General features: G+C 41.2%; 2 protein-coding genes across 9 annotated transcripts in view; one reads left to right on the top strand and one right to left on the bottom strand.

Annotated features, from left to right (window-relative positions):
- Positions 1-12126, bottom strand: part of EIPR1 (EARP complex and GARP complex interacting protein 1) — a 99147-nt gene extending 87021 nt beyond the window's left edge. For all 4 annotated transcript variants that reach the window (XR_012041337.1, XR_012041338.1, XM_072855109.1 and 1 more), the window contains exon 1: positions 11584-12126. Coding sequence is in view for 2 of the 4 variants with exons in the window: in XM_072855109.1 (XP_072711210.1) it covers positions 11584-11625 (42 nt within the window). In the remaining 2 variants the exon portion in view is untranslated. The remainder of the gene's footprint in view (positions 1-11583) is intronic.
- TRAPPC12 (trafficking protein particle complex subunit 12) overlaps positions 11742-14416 on the top strand; it is a 58917-nt gene continuing 56242 nt past the window's right edge. For 4 of the 5 annotated variants that reach the window (XR_012041336.1, XR_012041335.1, XM_072855106.1 and 1 more), the window contains exons 1-2: positions 11742-11824; positions 12521-13737. Coding sequence is in view for 3 of the 5 variants with exons in the window: in XM_072855106.1 (XP_072711207.1) it covers positions 12526-13737 (1212 nt within the window). In the remaining 2 variants the exon portion in view is untranslated. Of the gene's footprint in view, positions 11825-12048; positions 12225-12520; positions 13738-14416 lie in introns of those variants that run through there. The other variant, XM_072855107.1, reaches the window with a different exon arrangement.

The following is a 14416-nucleotide window of genomic DNA, read 5'->3' as shown; positions in this document are numbered from 1 at the left end:
TGAATAAAACACTAGAAATAAGCCAACAGCTATGTTATCTCTTTCAATCAAGTAAGCTTCTGTTGTTTCTATAAGTCAAACAGAAGAGACCTCCAGGATCTTCAATAAAATAAAGAAATACAGGGGGTTTTAACCACTTTCAAAGCCTTTCAAGTAGGTCTTACCATGTTGCTTTCAAAAATGCATCAGGTTAGACACAAAGTGCCCAAAATAAAATTATGTCAATACATGGTAACATTTATGTCATCAACTTCTCTATCCCTTCTTTAAAATATTTTTAAATTATTTCCCATTTTGCAGAAAAAAAAAGGCCTGAGAAAAATATGTGAACACATTTCACAACAACAAACACACTATTGTTTATTCTCTGTCATAAACAGCTACAACATCCATAGAATACAAGGTTCAAACTCATCAAACATTCATAAATCACAAAGATCTGATTCATAACAGAAATAACAGTACAATGGACTTTCAGTTGTCTCCTGAACAAAGATATGTCTAATTTTGTCTATTTTGAGTTACTGTTAGAGAGACAGAGGTTATTTCAACAGATGATGAAGACACTGAGTAACCCTTGTGATGAACAACATAACCGAATTTGGAGTGCTGTCAAGATCAAGAAGAGTGCCTGAAGTTTGCCATCTTGTACTGTAACCTGTCAGAGCAGGTTGCAAATAACATCTTTCACAAAAGCATCCTGCCTCATGACTGCAGCTACCAGATAGAAAATAAACAAAAAGCATAGTATAATGAATATCAATTAATCTAAGCCAATAGAGCTTATTATTTTTATAAAAAAAAAATCAGCATCCACAGAACACTAAACTGCATATAGCCCCAAAAAGTTTACTACCTAAGATATTAAAGTACCATTTACTAAGAAAATTGCCGTGATGCATAGAAAATACGCAGAACACACGGCTGAAAGATGCAAACAGTGAGAAAACAAGTTGTCCTTACACACACTTTAACAGCAAAGCCCCACCTAACTGATGCTTCTAGGCACGCAACAACATATGTAATTAGATAATTTCATTTTTAAAGAAGGTCTAAGTTTAGAAAAAAAATTATTAGCAAGCAAAGATTAAAACATCATGAACCACAAAGAACTTTTTGGTTACATGTCCAAATTTCATATTCACCAACAGCTCTATGAGCACATGTACATGGTTTAAAGCAGGTGAAGATTTATAAAACAGGGGTGATACAGAGGCAACTTGATTGTGATTGACGCTCTAACCAAATATTTTAACAGTCTAGAAGGAATTTTATAAATATGCAGTCAAAATTCCACTCAGCTAACACAAAGGAGATCCTGCCTTTGGAAAGCAAACTCCAAAGAATTCTCAATGCCATACAAGTCTGCCAACAAATCTGAACGAACCATTCCTCCTTAGAAGCTTTTCAAAGTCCATGTATTTATTCTGCATAGTAGTCTATAGCTTCCCTAATTCTCATTTATTCCACTAAATTAAGGGTTGCATACAATCACAAAACAGAAAACCAAAGGAATGTAACAGTTATCAATTCGTCCCTGCATTTTCAGGAAAAAAAAAAAACCTCTATGGCTGAGCAACTGTTGCAGATATGCAGGCAACAGCATCACCATGCTCCAAAGACATTTGCAACTAGTACTCTGTACATCATAGGACTAGATGCTCCTACCCACCCGGAATCTTTCAAGGTGACAAAATCAATTTGGAGAAAAATTAAGGCTGAGGTAGAAAGGAGAGGAAAAAAAAATCTTAGGACTCCGGTGTAAGGAATATCGCAGGTACTCAAATACATTATTTAATGTGTTAATGAGAAATACTAGGTTCCACATGCCATATTCAAAAGAGCCTTTTTTCTTTTCTTTTTTTTTTTTTTTTAAAAGACCATTGTGGCCTGCTATAGTACAGTTAGAACTCAAATACTCTGTTTTAGAAAGTTTAAAAAAAGGTGTGAATTCATACTTAAACAGAAATACAAAACTGAATAGCCTATAGCGATGGTCACACTGAAGTTCAGTATGGGTCAGGGAGACAGAATCTAGTCAAGCAAACATAACAAACTGGCATTTTCATTTACTGCATCCTGAAGAGAGCCATAAGTTACATACCTGGAGAGGAATAACCATATGCATGCATGCAAAAATAAAAATTAAAAAAGTGCTCATAATGCATCATCTGTTCCCAAGATAGTACAGCTGCCACACTTTTAGTAGCAGAACCACAAGTTCCACATGAACTTTGAACATGCAATACTTCTAGTACAGCAGAAAGAAAGTAAAAGTAACCCCATAGTGAAGACCACCACCACCTTGGAGGAACAGAGATCCAAGAGAGAGGGGTGGGGGTGGTAACGAGTCACTTAAAGCAAGTGTAGGAGGTTTTACTAGAAAAGAAAACAAAAACATAAGGGGTTTTTTAGCTTTATACATGATAGAAATCCCGTGTTAGCATTTCCCACTGGAGATGGATCATCTCAGATTTCAGATTTCACACCACCTCCTCATATGCAAATATGTAAGTAATGAATGATGTAGAAAACTTTTTATCCTGCTACTACTCCTGGCATGGAAACTGTAGCTAGTGCACATGTAACTAGAAAGCAAACATCACCTACCCCATTGCCAGAAGACAAGTCCTGCCTTTACTATATGCATTGAAGGATTAATTAGAGATACGGAAACATGACTGTGCACTGCTGCATAGGTGTCCACATCATTCTTAGACTGCATCACTTGTGAGGTTAGACATTCTGGGCTTAAATTTCCTTCACTGACCTGAAATCTAAGAGTTTGGGGGTTTTTTGCCTCAAAGTTGGATCTTTGCAGACTACTTTAACTGCTTCAGTAGCAGATACTGCCCTTTCCCAATCAGTTATCATTCTAACCCTTCTATTAAAGTGAAACATGGAGGAGTCCTTTGTTTCACTTGAAAAAAGAAACAACAAAAACAAACAAAAAAATCAGTGGATTAATTTAGATAAAGGGAGAGTATAGAAGAGGCAGACTCTTCTTTGAGGTGCAAAGCAACATGATAAGAGGCAGTGAACATATGTTGCAACATGGGAAAATTCAGACTAGACATTAGGAAAAAAATTCACATTCATCAACCATGAAAATACTCAAAACTCAGCTAGATGAGGTTGTTTAGAGGCCTTGTCCATCAAATCTACTTTGAGAAGGGGGTTGGAATAGATGATCTCCAAAGGTCCCTTCAAACCTACATTAGCTTGCGATCCTATGAAACTCTTGCAAAGTAATCTGAGCTGGTCACGCAATTTGCACAATTATTACCATCATCAGAGCAGTACAGACGGTCGTGACAGCTCCTTTTGATGGGAGCTGATGTAACAGATTTCCGTCCATATTTCTAACACAGTCAGTTATGCACCCACTGGATGACTACACCTTACTTCTACAGTGCGCTTGTTCAAATACTCTGGTTTGAGCAGAAACAGTGCTGACATATACCTGATGTTGTTTACTTCAGAGAGGTGACTCCACTATTGAAAGCTTAACATCCCTTTACATGCTTAGTTGAATCTATGCCACAGAATTAAGTAATTTGCTAATGCACAATAGAAAAGAGAGTATCAGATCCTGGAACTGCTAAAGATTCTGGTATCTAGTAAGCCTACAAATAAAACTGGCAATTAACAGACTCGTGCTAGACTGCATTGCCCTTATCAAAGACAAAGGTGTAGATACATCTCCCTGACAAGATGTAGAAAGGATACTTACCTGGGAAAAGAAAAAGTAATATAAAATGAGTTTTAAAAAAAAATTTAAAGGGTTGAATATTGATATCAGTAAAGAAATATTGAAGAGTTTGAAAGAGTTCACATGAAGGCTCTAGAGATTTATTCCAATATATTTTTAGAAGACCAGATTTACACCAATATGAAGAAAGCCTTGCTACGTCCACCCAAAATAAGGCCAGATTAATATTTCCTATTTGTGGGCAAATAAAAATGAAAGGAATAGTGTATCACCTCTCACGAACTGGCTACCAGTTTGTAAGAACACCTGTGAAAATGATTCATGGAAGAAAGGACTGAAAGTTTGGAACCAGTCACACACCTTTGTGAATCAGATTTTGTTGAGCACCCTGTGGGCAAAGGACAGAGATCCTGTTAATATGCAGGAGGCCACCAAACCGCCTGATGAAGATATACCAAAACATGTTTGAGAGGGAAATCAAAAAGCTGAGACATATTAATTAACATCACATATTATCCTCAAAGGGTAGGCAAAGAAAACAAAAAAACAACAAAACCTGACTCATAGGAAACTAGTAGGATGTTCCCAGAAGTTCATAGGTTAGGTAACCAACTAGGTAGTCTGGTTTCCATGAGACAAGAAAGAAAAATAACAAGGAACATGACCAAATTTTTTTACCCAGTGATGGTCATGGGGAAATAGGTGCAGCTACACATCAGGGAAAAGCTAAAACTGCCACAAACTGTAAGGAAACAAACACAGGCTTGAGCAAAGACTTGAGCCAACTCCTACTCCAAAAAAACCCAAACAAAACCACCACAGATGTACTTATCAGGAGAAACCCAGTCCCTGAAATGTTATTCCTGTCAGGCACACATGCTTAACAGATCCTACTGCATACATAGTAATTATGGTCAAAAGTATAACAGGCTCACACTGAATTAAGACACAGCTTTGACACCACATAAGCTAGTTGCTCCCTTGTCTTAGAAACGGGTCCTGAAATGCATTACATGTAAAGGAAAAGGACAACAAAGACTTAACTGCAAATCCACTGGAAAAATAGACATTTATTTATGCAATGCAAAGGGCATGCAAAAACCTAGAATACAAGCATGACAAACAGCAGCATAAAGATAAAGCAGAAGAAACAGCAATCATTGTGCCAGAATGCAGGAAAGACTAACTGGAGACTAGGCATCATGTCCACGCCTACACCAAGCTCAGTGTGATGGTGGGCAAAGACCACCTTCCACCTTACCGTGACAATTTAGACCACCTGCAAAATAATAAAAACCTCTGAGAGAAAGAAATAGAACAGAGCCTGCAGAGATAAGGGTCCTTGACAACAGCAAGAGATGATCCAGAGGAACACAATGACAAACTTCAAAAAGGTAAAGAATGTTGGTTTAAGGTAAGTGCTTTATGGAACCGTAATGTGCTGAATCTCTACACTTTGTTCATAAGTTCTCCCGAAACCTTCCCTTCTTCACATCTTTTTGAAATACCAGCCAAATACACAAAATTACTGTTTTAATTAGACTGTTACTATTCAGGGCATTAACGGGCAAAGAAAAAAGGATCAGTACTTCTTCAATACATATTTTCTTGCTGATGTATTGCACTGGTTTGGTACCAGCAAAGAAGAAAACATATACACTGACCCCAGCATTTGATTGTTTGCATTAGGTGTAATACAAGCAAAAGAATTTATGCAACCCAAGTATCATTTGAAATGCATACAATCAATCTGTACTAACAAGCACTGAACTTGCAATACAAAATGTAAAGGACAGTATTTGGCTTGCAGTCCCCAAATCTGCATTTAAAGTTATTTGACCATCTGCTTATGCTCAAAACCAGAAATAGTATGCTGCTACTTGGGAGGGTAGGAGCAGAGAAAGGAAGAGGGAGAGGGCTGGCTTTGCTGATGCCTCGTTCTGGAGGAAAAATACAAGGTTTTTTCCCCCCCTCTAGAGAAGCCCTAGGCTGATGTCACGAATATTATTTCTGCCTTCTGGCATAATTTCAATTTTCAAGTAGGTACACTTTGATCTTTACTCAGGTAGGACAGCCTTGTTTCCCCACCACAGTAGGAGACTTTGTCATCGACTGTGATAAGCTGCAGTGACTCTATCAGTGAAGAGGCTGGCAGCACACATGCCCAGGTGACCTTTAGCGCTCTCAGACAGCTGCTTTCTCCAAGTCTTCCACAGCACAAGAATTCCCACCACTGACGTATTTAGTGCACTGACCCTATTCCAAAGACTGACAGATTCTGTAAACCCTCACACAAAGCCTTGCATAGCACAATCATCCTTAGAAATCCAGCTTTCACACTGTCACTGTTCATTTATCATGAACCATAATGGTAACAATCATCTTTTAATAGTTCCTTCAAGTTCACATAACTGTATCTTCATATTGCCATTAGTATGTACCATATCTAATATTATCAAGATCCTGCAAATTGCTTGAGGGTCCTAAAAGAAATAGTTTCCACCTGATCCACTTCATGCATTATGAAGATCTTTGGGGCATTAGTTAAGAGAGTTTTGCCACTTACCTACTTTTTTTCCCTAGTAAAACTTTAAACCTAACAGTGTAATGGACTTCCACAAGAAGTCTTCCCAACTGAAATGCTGCCCTCAAGAAGTGTCCTGAAGAGGGAGGCAGACAGGAAAACAAGTGAGAAAATACACACTCAGCCTGGATTAAAATATACAGGATTGGCACTCATGAGGCAAGTAGTCTTAGAAAAGAAAGAGGACTGAGACAAAACCTAGGAATTTCACTAAGACATTATCATACAGTTTCTTGAACCGATTCTATTTTCAAAATAAATCCTCCAAAGACATCTCTAAAGCTGTATGAAAATTATTACCTACATTCTGCTTAGGCCATTTTCTCTCATCCCACAAGAGACCAAAAAAAGCTCTCCCAGGGAAGAGAACTCCACTGCCAATAGGAGCTATGGCCTCTGCACCTGCTCCACTCCCATACTGGGAGCACAGCAAAGCCTGAGGGGCAACACATGTTTCCCTGGGTACTACACAAGTGACACACACCTTCCTAGAAAGTCCCCTTTTCCCCCTCCTTCTAATAGACCTACACCTGCTTTCTACTCCATCAAAGGGAGGTCAACTGAGCTAGTCTCAATACATACTGTTGTGGTGTAACCTGGCAGGCAGCTAAACACCACACAGCCATTTGCTCACTTCCACCCACAGTGGTATGGGGGAGAGAATCGGGGAAAAAAAGAAATGTAAAATTCGTGGGTTGAGATAAAGACAGTTTAATAGGACAAAAAAGGAAAATAAAATAATAATAATAAAAGAATATACAAAACAAGTGATGCACAATGCAATTGCTCACCACCCGCTGACCGGCGCCCAGGCAGTTCCCGAGCAGCGGTCCACCCCCCAGCTTATACACTGAGCATGACATCATATGGTATGGACTAGCGCTTTGGCCAGTCTGGGTCAGCTGTCCTGGCTGTGCCCCCTCCCAGCTTCTCACTGGCAGGGCATGGGAAGCTGAAAAGTCCTTGACTAGTGTAAGCACTACTTAGCAACAACTAAAACATCAGTGCGTTATCAACATTATTCTCATACTAAATCCAAAACACAGCACTATACCAGCCACTAGAAATAAAATTAACTCTATCCCAGCTGAAACCAGGACACATACTGATATTATGCAGATATTATGCACATTGTAAGAGACCTGTGACCAATCTATTTCAGTTGGTATTTTGCATTGCTTTAAGATTCTAAGAAGTCACATTTAGCTTTAGGGAAATTAAGTTTCACCTTACTCTTGCAAACAGGCAAGAAAGTTCTAAAAATCAATAGTCTCTGTTCAGATTCATAAAACCTGTTAACAACTAACTGACAACACAATATGGGCCAAGTATTCCTTATTCAAGAAGCACGACAGGACCCCAATGCAGTACACAAACTCTGACAAAGTAGTAGCGTGCTTTTTTTAAGTCTGCTTCAGCCAGACCCTATCTCAGGGTGCAGCTGGAGTTGCCCTTGCATAGTATGGCCCTGCAGTCAGCCAGCAGGCTTTCTGCTGTCCTTTCCACCTGCTCGTCATGCTTCTCCCTTGCAAGTCTATGTACTTTTGACACATAACATGGAGTAGGAGTATCTGGCATGATGAAATTCAGCTCAGTATTGTGGTATCCCCAAAATCCATTAAATGTGACAAACATATGCTCCGTAATTATCAGTCTCTGGCACAAGCAATGTTCCTGCTCTCTCCCCCCATGATGCTAGCTAGCTTCTGTATGCTTTTAAACAAGCGAGATGTAGGCTGTCCCCCCAAGAGTCACAGCTGGCATTGCAACTGTGCCAAACACCTATCCTGGAAAGCACCCCTCCACACAGCTCATTTCCAGGGGTATAAGCATCATCCAGTCAACCTTAAACTAAGGCCAATACAGTATTTCGAGACATTCAGTAGTGCTTATACACCTACTGAAAACATCACTGTTTAAACACTCAAAGAATAGGATGGGGAAAATTGTGAATCCCTGAAAATGAAGCCTATTCAACATAGGGTAAACACACCGGGTACTCCAGGTTAGATCATAAACATAGGTCAACTCTACACTGGACAAGTAAGAAGCATATAATTTCACTGACAAAAAATAGCACTTAGTGGTACCCTTGAGAACCCATTTACCACATCCTCATAATCCAGGATACTGGTGAAGCCTAACAAGGTTCCTTTCAGAAAAACAACCTTTCTGTATTGAAATGTTCTGCAGCTACTGCTGTTGCCCCATATTCATCATCATGATCCACAGTCACATCACTCAGTCCTCAATTCAAGCAGCACCTCACATTTTCACTCACCACCCATTCCTCTGTAATTTTCTCATTTTCGCTACAGTTGGATGATCAGAGCAACTATGGCGGGATACTGTCTTTAAAAAAAAAAAAGTCGCAAAAAGAATCACACACCCTAAAACTCACAAATATTTTGTATGTCTGTACAATGTTCATATAGCTCACAGACACACTAAAGAGACAAAAAACCTGACTCTGGGAAACAACATTTTTTGACTTATATGAACGTTATAAACAGCACAAAAAGAAAGATTTGCAGACATCTAGTAAATCAGGGGGAACTAACCAGGTCAAAAATTTAACTAGTCATGCAGAAAACTGAATTCATCACTAGTTTTAATCTTGTTTTGCTGTTAGATGTTTAGCTTCCCCCCTCCACCCCAGAAAAAAAAACAACCCCAAAACTATTTCTCACTGTTACTTGGTAAAACTTTTGCACATTAGGTACACGTACTAAGTAATTATACACAGTTGTATAAGGGCTCAAGATTTGTATCTTTAATTTCCATTCTCACATGTCAGAACTGTGAGTGATGGGGTTCTTCTAAGTAAGACTTCGCTGTTCCACTAAGCCTTTTTTTGATGAAAACTGGATTCAAAAAAGAGAAATATGTATTTGTTCATTATTCTAAGTTACCTTACTTATGCCGATACATCAAAACACATTTTGCACATAAAACTGAACACCAATTGTGCAGAAATAATTTTACGTTAGTTGACAGATAGCACCCTAGGAGGAATCAGCTTTATTTTCCTATAAACCTGGCCACGCTGGATCAGATGAAAGGCACATCTGCACAACTACATTTTCTCTGGCAGTGGCCAAAGACAGATTCTTATTGATTGCTGGAGCCACATGTAGCTTCTTAGTCTGCAATCCCTCATGTTGCTTCTAGATGTCTGGGTTTTGTGACATACAATTTTTATTCGTAACAAGAGTAAGAAGATTCCTCCGTCTTTTTAATACTTTATCATCTCAAATCTCAACTTTGAACAGGCTTGTCATAGAGCTGAAGTAAAGACTGGAAATAACAAAAAAAAAAAACCCCAAACATAAGAAAAAACAACAACATTCTTTTAACTGGGATGAACAATTCATCTGAAGAGATGCTTTCAGTCACAGTGCTTCTGACACACACTGGAAAGAAGCTGTAGTTGTGATGATGCAGCTAGCCATTATTATCTACCAACACAGAAGAAACCAGGCTTAGAAAAAATAATAATCTTTCTTATTAGACTTGGAGATGCAAGTTGGAAAAACCATACCAGTTTTAGGTTTAAGTCTCTCCATCAAAGCCTTTTTCAGAAAGCAGAGAGATGCATTTTGTTTTACAGCCACACTGGCAGTTAATGGAGATCAGAAATAGAACCTTCATCTCTACGCTCCTTTTCCGACTTAGCCATAAGCCATCTTTTTTTTCCCCTACCTTCTCTCTAAATGATCTGTATTAACTGTAATTTCCTTTGATTACAGCCACTCTCTTAGCCCTTTTCCTTTATCCTCCCACCAGTCAGCCCTGTTACATACTTTGCAGAAGAAGAGAAGAGGTCTGTAGGAGATGTAGGATTTGGGGAGGTTTGGGGCACAGGTCCATGGGGGTCCCAGACAACACACAGGCTACCTTTCCAAAATTTCTGGAAGACTTATTATATGTGACCTACAAGAAAGAAGCTATGAATTTTATTAAGTACATCATATATATTCTATTCTGCAAAAGAGATTTAAATATAAGTTTAAGTTTTATCAATTTTGAAGTAGGAGTTACAGCCATCTCTAGTCAATGACAAAATGACAGCATATTATCAGACTTCAGTAGATTTAACATTTAGTACAGGTGAATATTATACACTACCTCCTATACAAGAGGAAAACCAAACAAATATACAATTTGCTAAGGAGATATTGGTATAGTCAGGATTACAGAGCACACAACTCAGTAGCCAGGACACCCAAATCTGTTACAGAGAACCTTCATATATCACTTTCCACAAGCGCTTTGGTAGAGATGCCTAAAAAAAGTGCACGTGTACATATTTATATTACTACGTCCACTGTGAGCTGCAGAAGAAACACAGCGCCTCCTATTACAGCTATAATGGCAATGATGATATGCCAGCTGTTGCCAAAAAGAACACATAACAGCTGAGTAAAACCCTTATTGTGGGAAAGAAACATAAATCAGGGTCCCTCTCACCCAACCAGCTACCTGCTGTTTATTTTCCCAGAACTTGTAGAAACTTTATTAAACGCAAGACCTGTGTTCCTCTATGAAGATGATCAGTAAGTTCCTAAGTCAGACAGTCCAACAACAGTCCCATTTGCTTATAGCCATAAACACCAATATGATGGACAGATTTGTCCTATAGGACAAATGGACAGACATAGAACCCACAGCAAGAGATCCCACAAACCTCAAATAGCTTTACAGTTGGGTATGCCCAACTAAAATTTGGAACTGGCCAGAAACAGTTTCATGCCCTCTCCTCACAAAAGCTTTTTTTTTTTTTTTAATTTCTGAAAACGAAGAACAGCTACAAGAATCGCTTTGAGACTACCGGTATTTTGCTATCAACCCAGAGCAAGACAAAGACTTCTCCAGGGGTGGACCAGGGACTGGTGACAGAGCAGGAGCCCTACCAGCCAGGCTGCGCATGACCATGAGGGAAACAACCCCTGCCCCCGGCCCCTGCACCCACACTGGCGCACCTGCCCCACAAACAGCAAGTTTTGGAGCAGGGACCAACTCCTGCCCCCTGCTCAGCCACCTTTAAAAACCCCAACGCGACGGGCATATGCCAAGAACCGCCAAAGCCAGCAGTGCCACCGGTACCGGCTCAGGGGGATGAGAGGACGCCGGTCTCCCCGTGAGCGGGCCCCACAGCCTGCCACGGCACTCCCCGGCCCCACTCCACGCACCCGGCCCCACTCCACGCACCCGGCCCTACAGCTACCACCTTCCCAGAGGTACGACCGACATCTGCCAGCTCTCCCTCAGTCTTCCCCGCGCCCACCTGGAACTCCAGCCCGTAAATCACCGGCGCATCGTCCTCCATCGTGGCCGCACAGCACAGCACAGTTCGCTGCCCGCCGGCCTTTCTGATCCTCGGCACTACCCGTTGCTCGCCGCTTCCGGCAGGTGCGTTTGCGCGTGCGCACGCCCGCCCGCCCCGGCCCGCGGCGCAGGCGCAGGCGCGGCGGGGAGCGGCGCTCGGCGCTGTGGCGGAGCGGGGTTGTCGCTGTCGCGGCGCGGAGGTGAGGAGAGGCGAGGGCGGCCTGCGCGGCCCTTGCGCTGGCCGAGGGGCGGCCGTCTGGGCGGGTGCTGAGGCAGCCTTGGGGCCCCGGCCCTGAGGGAGTGCGGCGGCGCCCGCCGGGCCTGCGCCAGGCGGAGGCTGTGGGGGGAGGCCGCGCCCACTCCCGCCGCGGGGCGGTCGGGGTCGGGGGGCCCCGCGGTGGCTCTGGAGGCAGGGCCGATCCCCGGGAGCCCGGGGCCGCGCCTGCGGGGCGGGCGGCGGCTGGGGCCGCGGCGGGACGGAAGCAGCGCTGCCGCTCCGCACCCTGCGCGGCCGACCCCCGGCTCGGCAGCCTGCACTGGTGACAGCGTGACTGCGTTGCGATTGAACCCACCCTTTCCTTTTCTTAAACGGGGACCGAGGTAGTCTTTGCAAGCAGAAAGGGAAATATCGTTTTGTCTGTGTTTAGGGGGAGGCATTTGCTCTTTAATCTCAATATTTTTGCGACTTGCAAAAAGGATAAAGAGAAAGCCTTTTTCAGAATTAATTTATTCTGTGGGTATATGTTAAATGAAAGATGTGAAGTAGTGAAATTACTATATTTTTAAAGCAAGAATTTCAGTATTTTTATGATATTTAGGAGTTTCAGGGTGGCACCTGAGCAATACCTGAGTAATAAAACTAATACTTGTTTTGGTGGGGATTTTTCCTTCTTCAGCTACCATGGAGAATGATGAAAGTAATGCTAAGGATGCAAAGAGCACCTCGGGTGAAGATGACAGCAGAGATATAGTTCAGCAGAAAACTCAGGAAGAAATTCTCTTTCATGAGGAAACCATTGATCTTGGTGGAGAGGATTTTGAGTCTGAAGGGAATGAAACTGTGTCAGAAGATTCAAATAATTTTGTAGATAAACTTAATGAACAAATGATGGAGAGTGTCATAATTTCAGATTCTCCAAACAACAGTGAAGATGACACAGGTGAACTTGGTTGTCTCCAGGAGATTGTAGAACAAATGGAAGCTAAAGATAATCAAAAAACACAAACAGAAGTGGACAAAGAAGAGTTTTTAAGTAATGAGAGTGAAACTGAACACGAAGAAACACCCAAAGACATTTCTGAGATTGGAACAGATGATCAGGCGTCTTTAAAGGAAGAATCCATTCAGGAAGTAGTGCAGGAGGAACCAAAGTTGGGAAATAATGTTCATGTTGAAACAAAACCAAATAATATTGATGAAAGCAAACCTGAGGACCAGATATCGTCACCCAGTACTAGCAAACCATCTGCTGAGGCTGAGCCTATTCCTGTGTGTACCATCTTCAGCCAAGCAAGCAATGTTAACACCCAGCCACAGTTGTTCCTACCTGATGGTTTTGAGCCTCAGATGGTAAAATCTCCCAGTTTTAGTAGTATAATTGAGACTCCAGTGAAGTCTAATCCACAGGTGGTTCAACCAAGTCCTAGTCTAAGCAAGTTCTTTGGTGATACTGTTAACACTAATACTTTAGCTTCTGATTTTTTTGATTCATTTACCACATCCAATTTTATTTCTGTTAGTAATCCCAATGCCAGCTCTTCAGTTCCAGAACAAAAGTCCTCTCTTTCTAATGGCGGAGACAGTTCTTGTGCTTCATCTAACCCTACTTTCTCTGTGCAAAATGGGAGACCTGAAGCAGGTGGTCCTCCATCATCTCTAGAAATAACTCAATCCCCCAAGCCGTTCTCACAAATCCAAGCTGTTTTTGCTGGGAGTGATGACCCGTTTGCCACAGCCTTAAATATGAGTGAACTAGATAGAAGAAATGATGCTTGGCTTCCTAGTGAGGAAACCAGAAATGTTCTAATTTCAGTTGCCACGCAACAATACAGCACCGTGTTCATAGATAAAGAGAATCTCACCATGCCTGGATTAAAATTTGATAATATCCAGGTAAGAATCTGTTATTGTATCTTAGCGTATGATTATATTTTAGAAATATTGTATAAGAGCTGTCCAATAATCTGTATATCATAGTGGTTCATGTTGTGGCTGATGGTCACCTTGTGTGTATTACTTCAGTCCTTACTAGAAAATTTAATGTTGCTGCCTACTCATACATGAAGGGGCTAAAAGCAGATCTGATGTATTCATAGTGAAATTTGTTGGGTACGTTGAAAACCAGTGTTGACAGTTTCCATAGAATCCAAATCTGGTTGTATTTTTAAGTAGTTTGTTTCTGGTCCTCCTAGTTAGTAAGATAATGCTTGCATTTGGAATATATACAAAATCAGTTTGCCGTACTACAAAGTCTGAAAGCAGACGGCTTTGTTTGCTTGTGGAATTCGCTGTTGCAACCAAGTGCGAAATAACATTTTTCACTGATGTTCACAGTGCTCTTAGTAATGTTGACACTGGTGAAATTGCATCATTTGTATCTTCCCTAAGCAGGAAAGGTTTCCCACCAGGTTTCCTATAACCTGTAGGAAAGATTGAGTGCTGGAGCAAGCTACTGGGAAGGGATAACCCCAAAATTAAAGGGAAAACTCCAGGTGAGATCGTGAATGGAAAAACATAGTAGTGGAAACCCATTTCCTTGTCTTGTATCAGAGTTCCCAACTAGTGAGAAGGC

The sequence above is a fragment of the Ciconia boyciana genome, chromosome 3 (assembly GCF_034638445.1).
Source record: "Ciconia boyciana chromosome 3, ASM3463844v1, whole genome shotgun sequence".
Taxonomy (NCBI): Eukaryota; Metazoa; Chordata; class Aves; order Ciconiiformes; family Ciconiidae; genus Ciconia; species Ciconia boyciana.
Note: the sequence above shows the minus strand (reverse complement) of the source record. Positions and strands in the feature narration are given on the sequence as shown.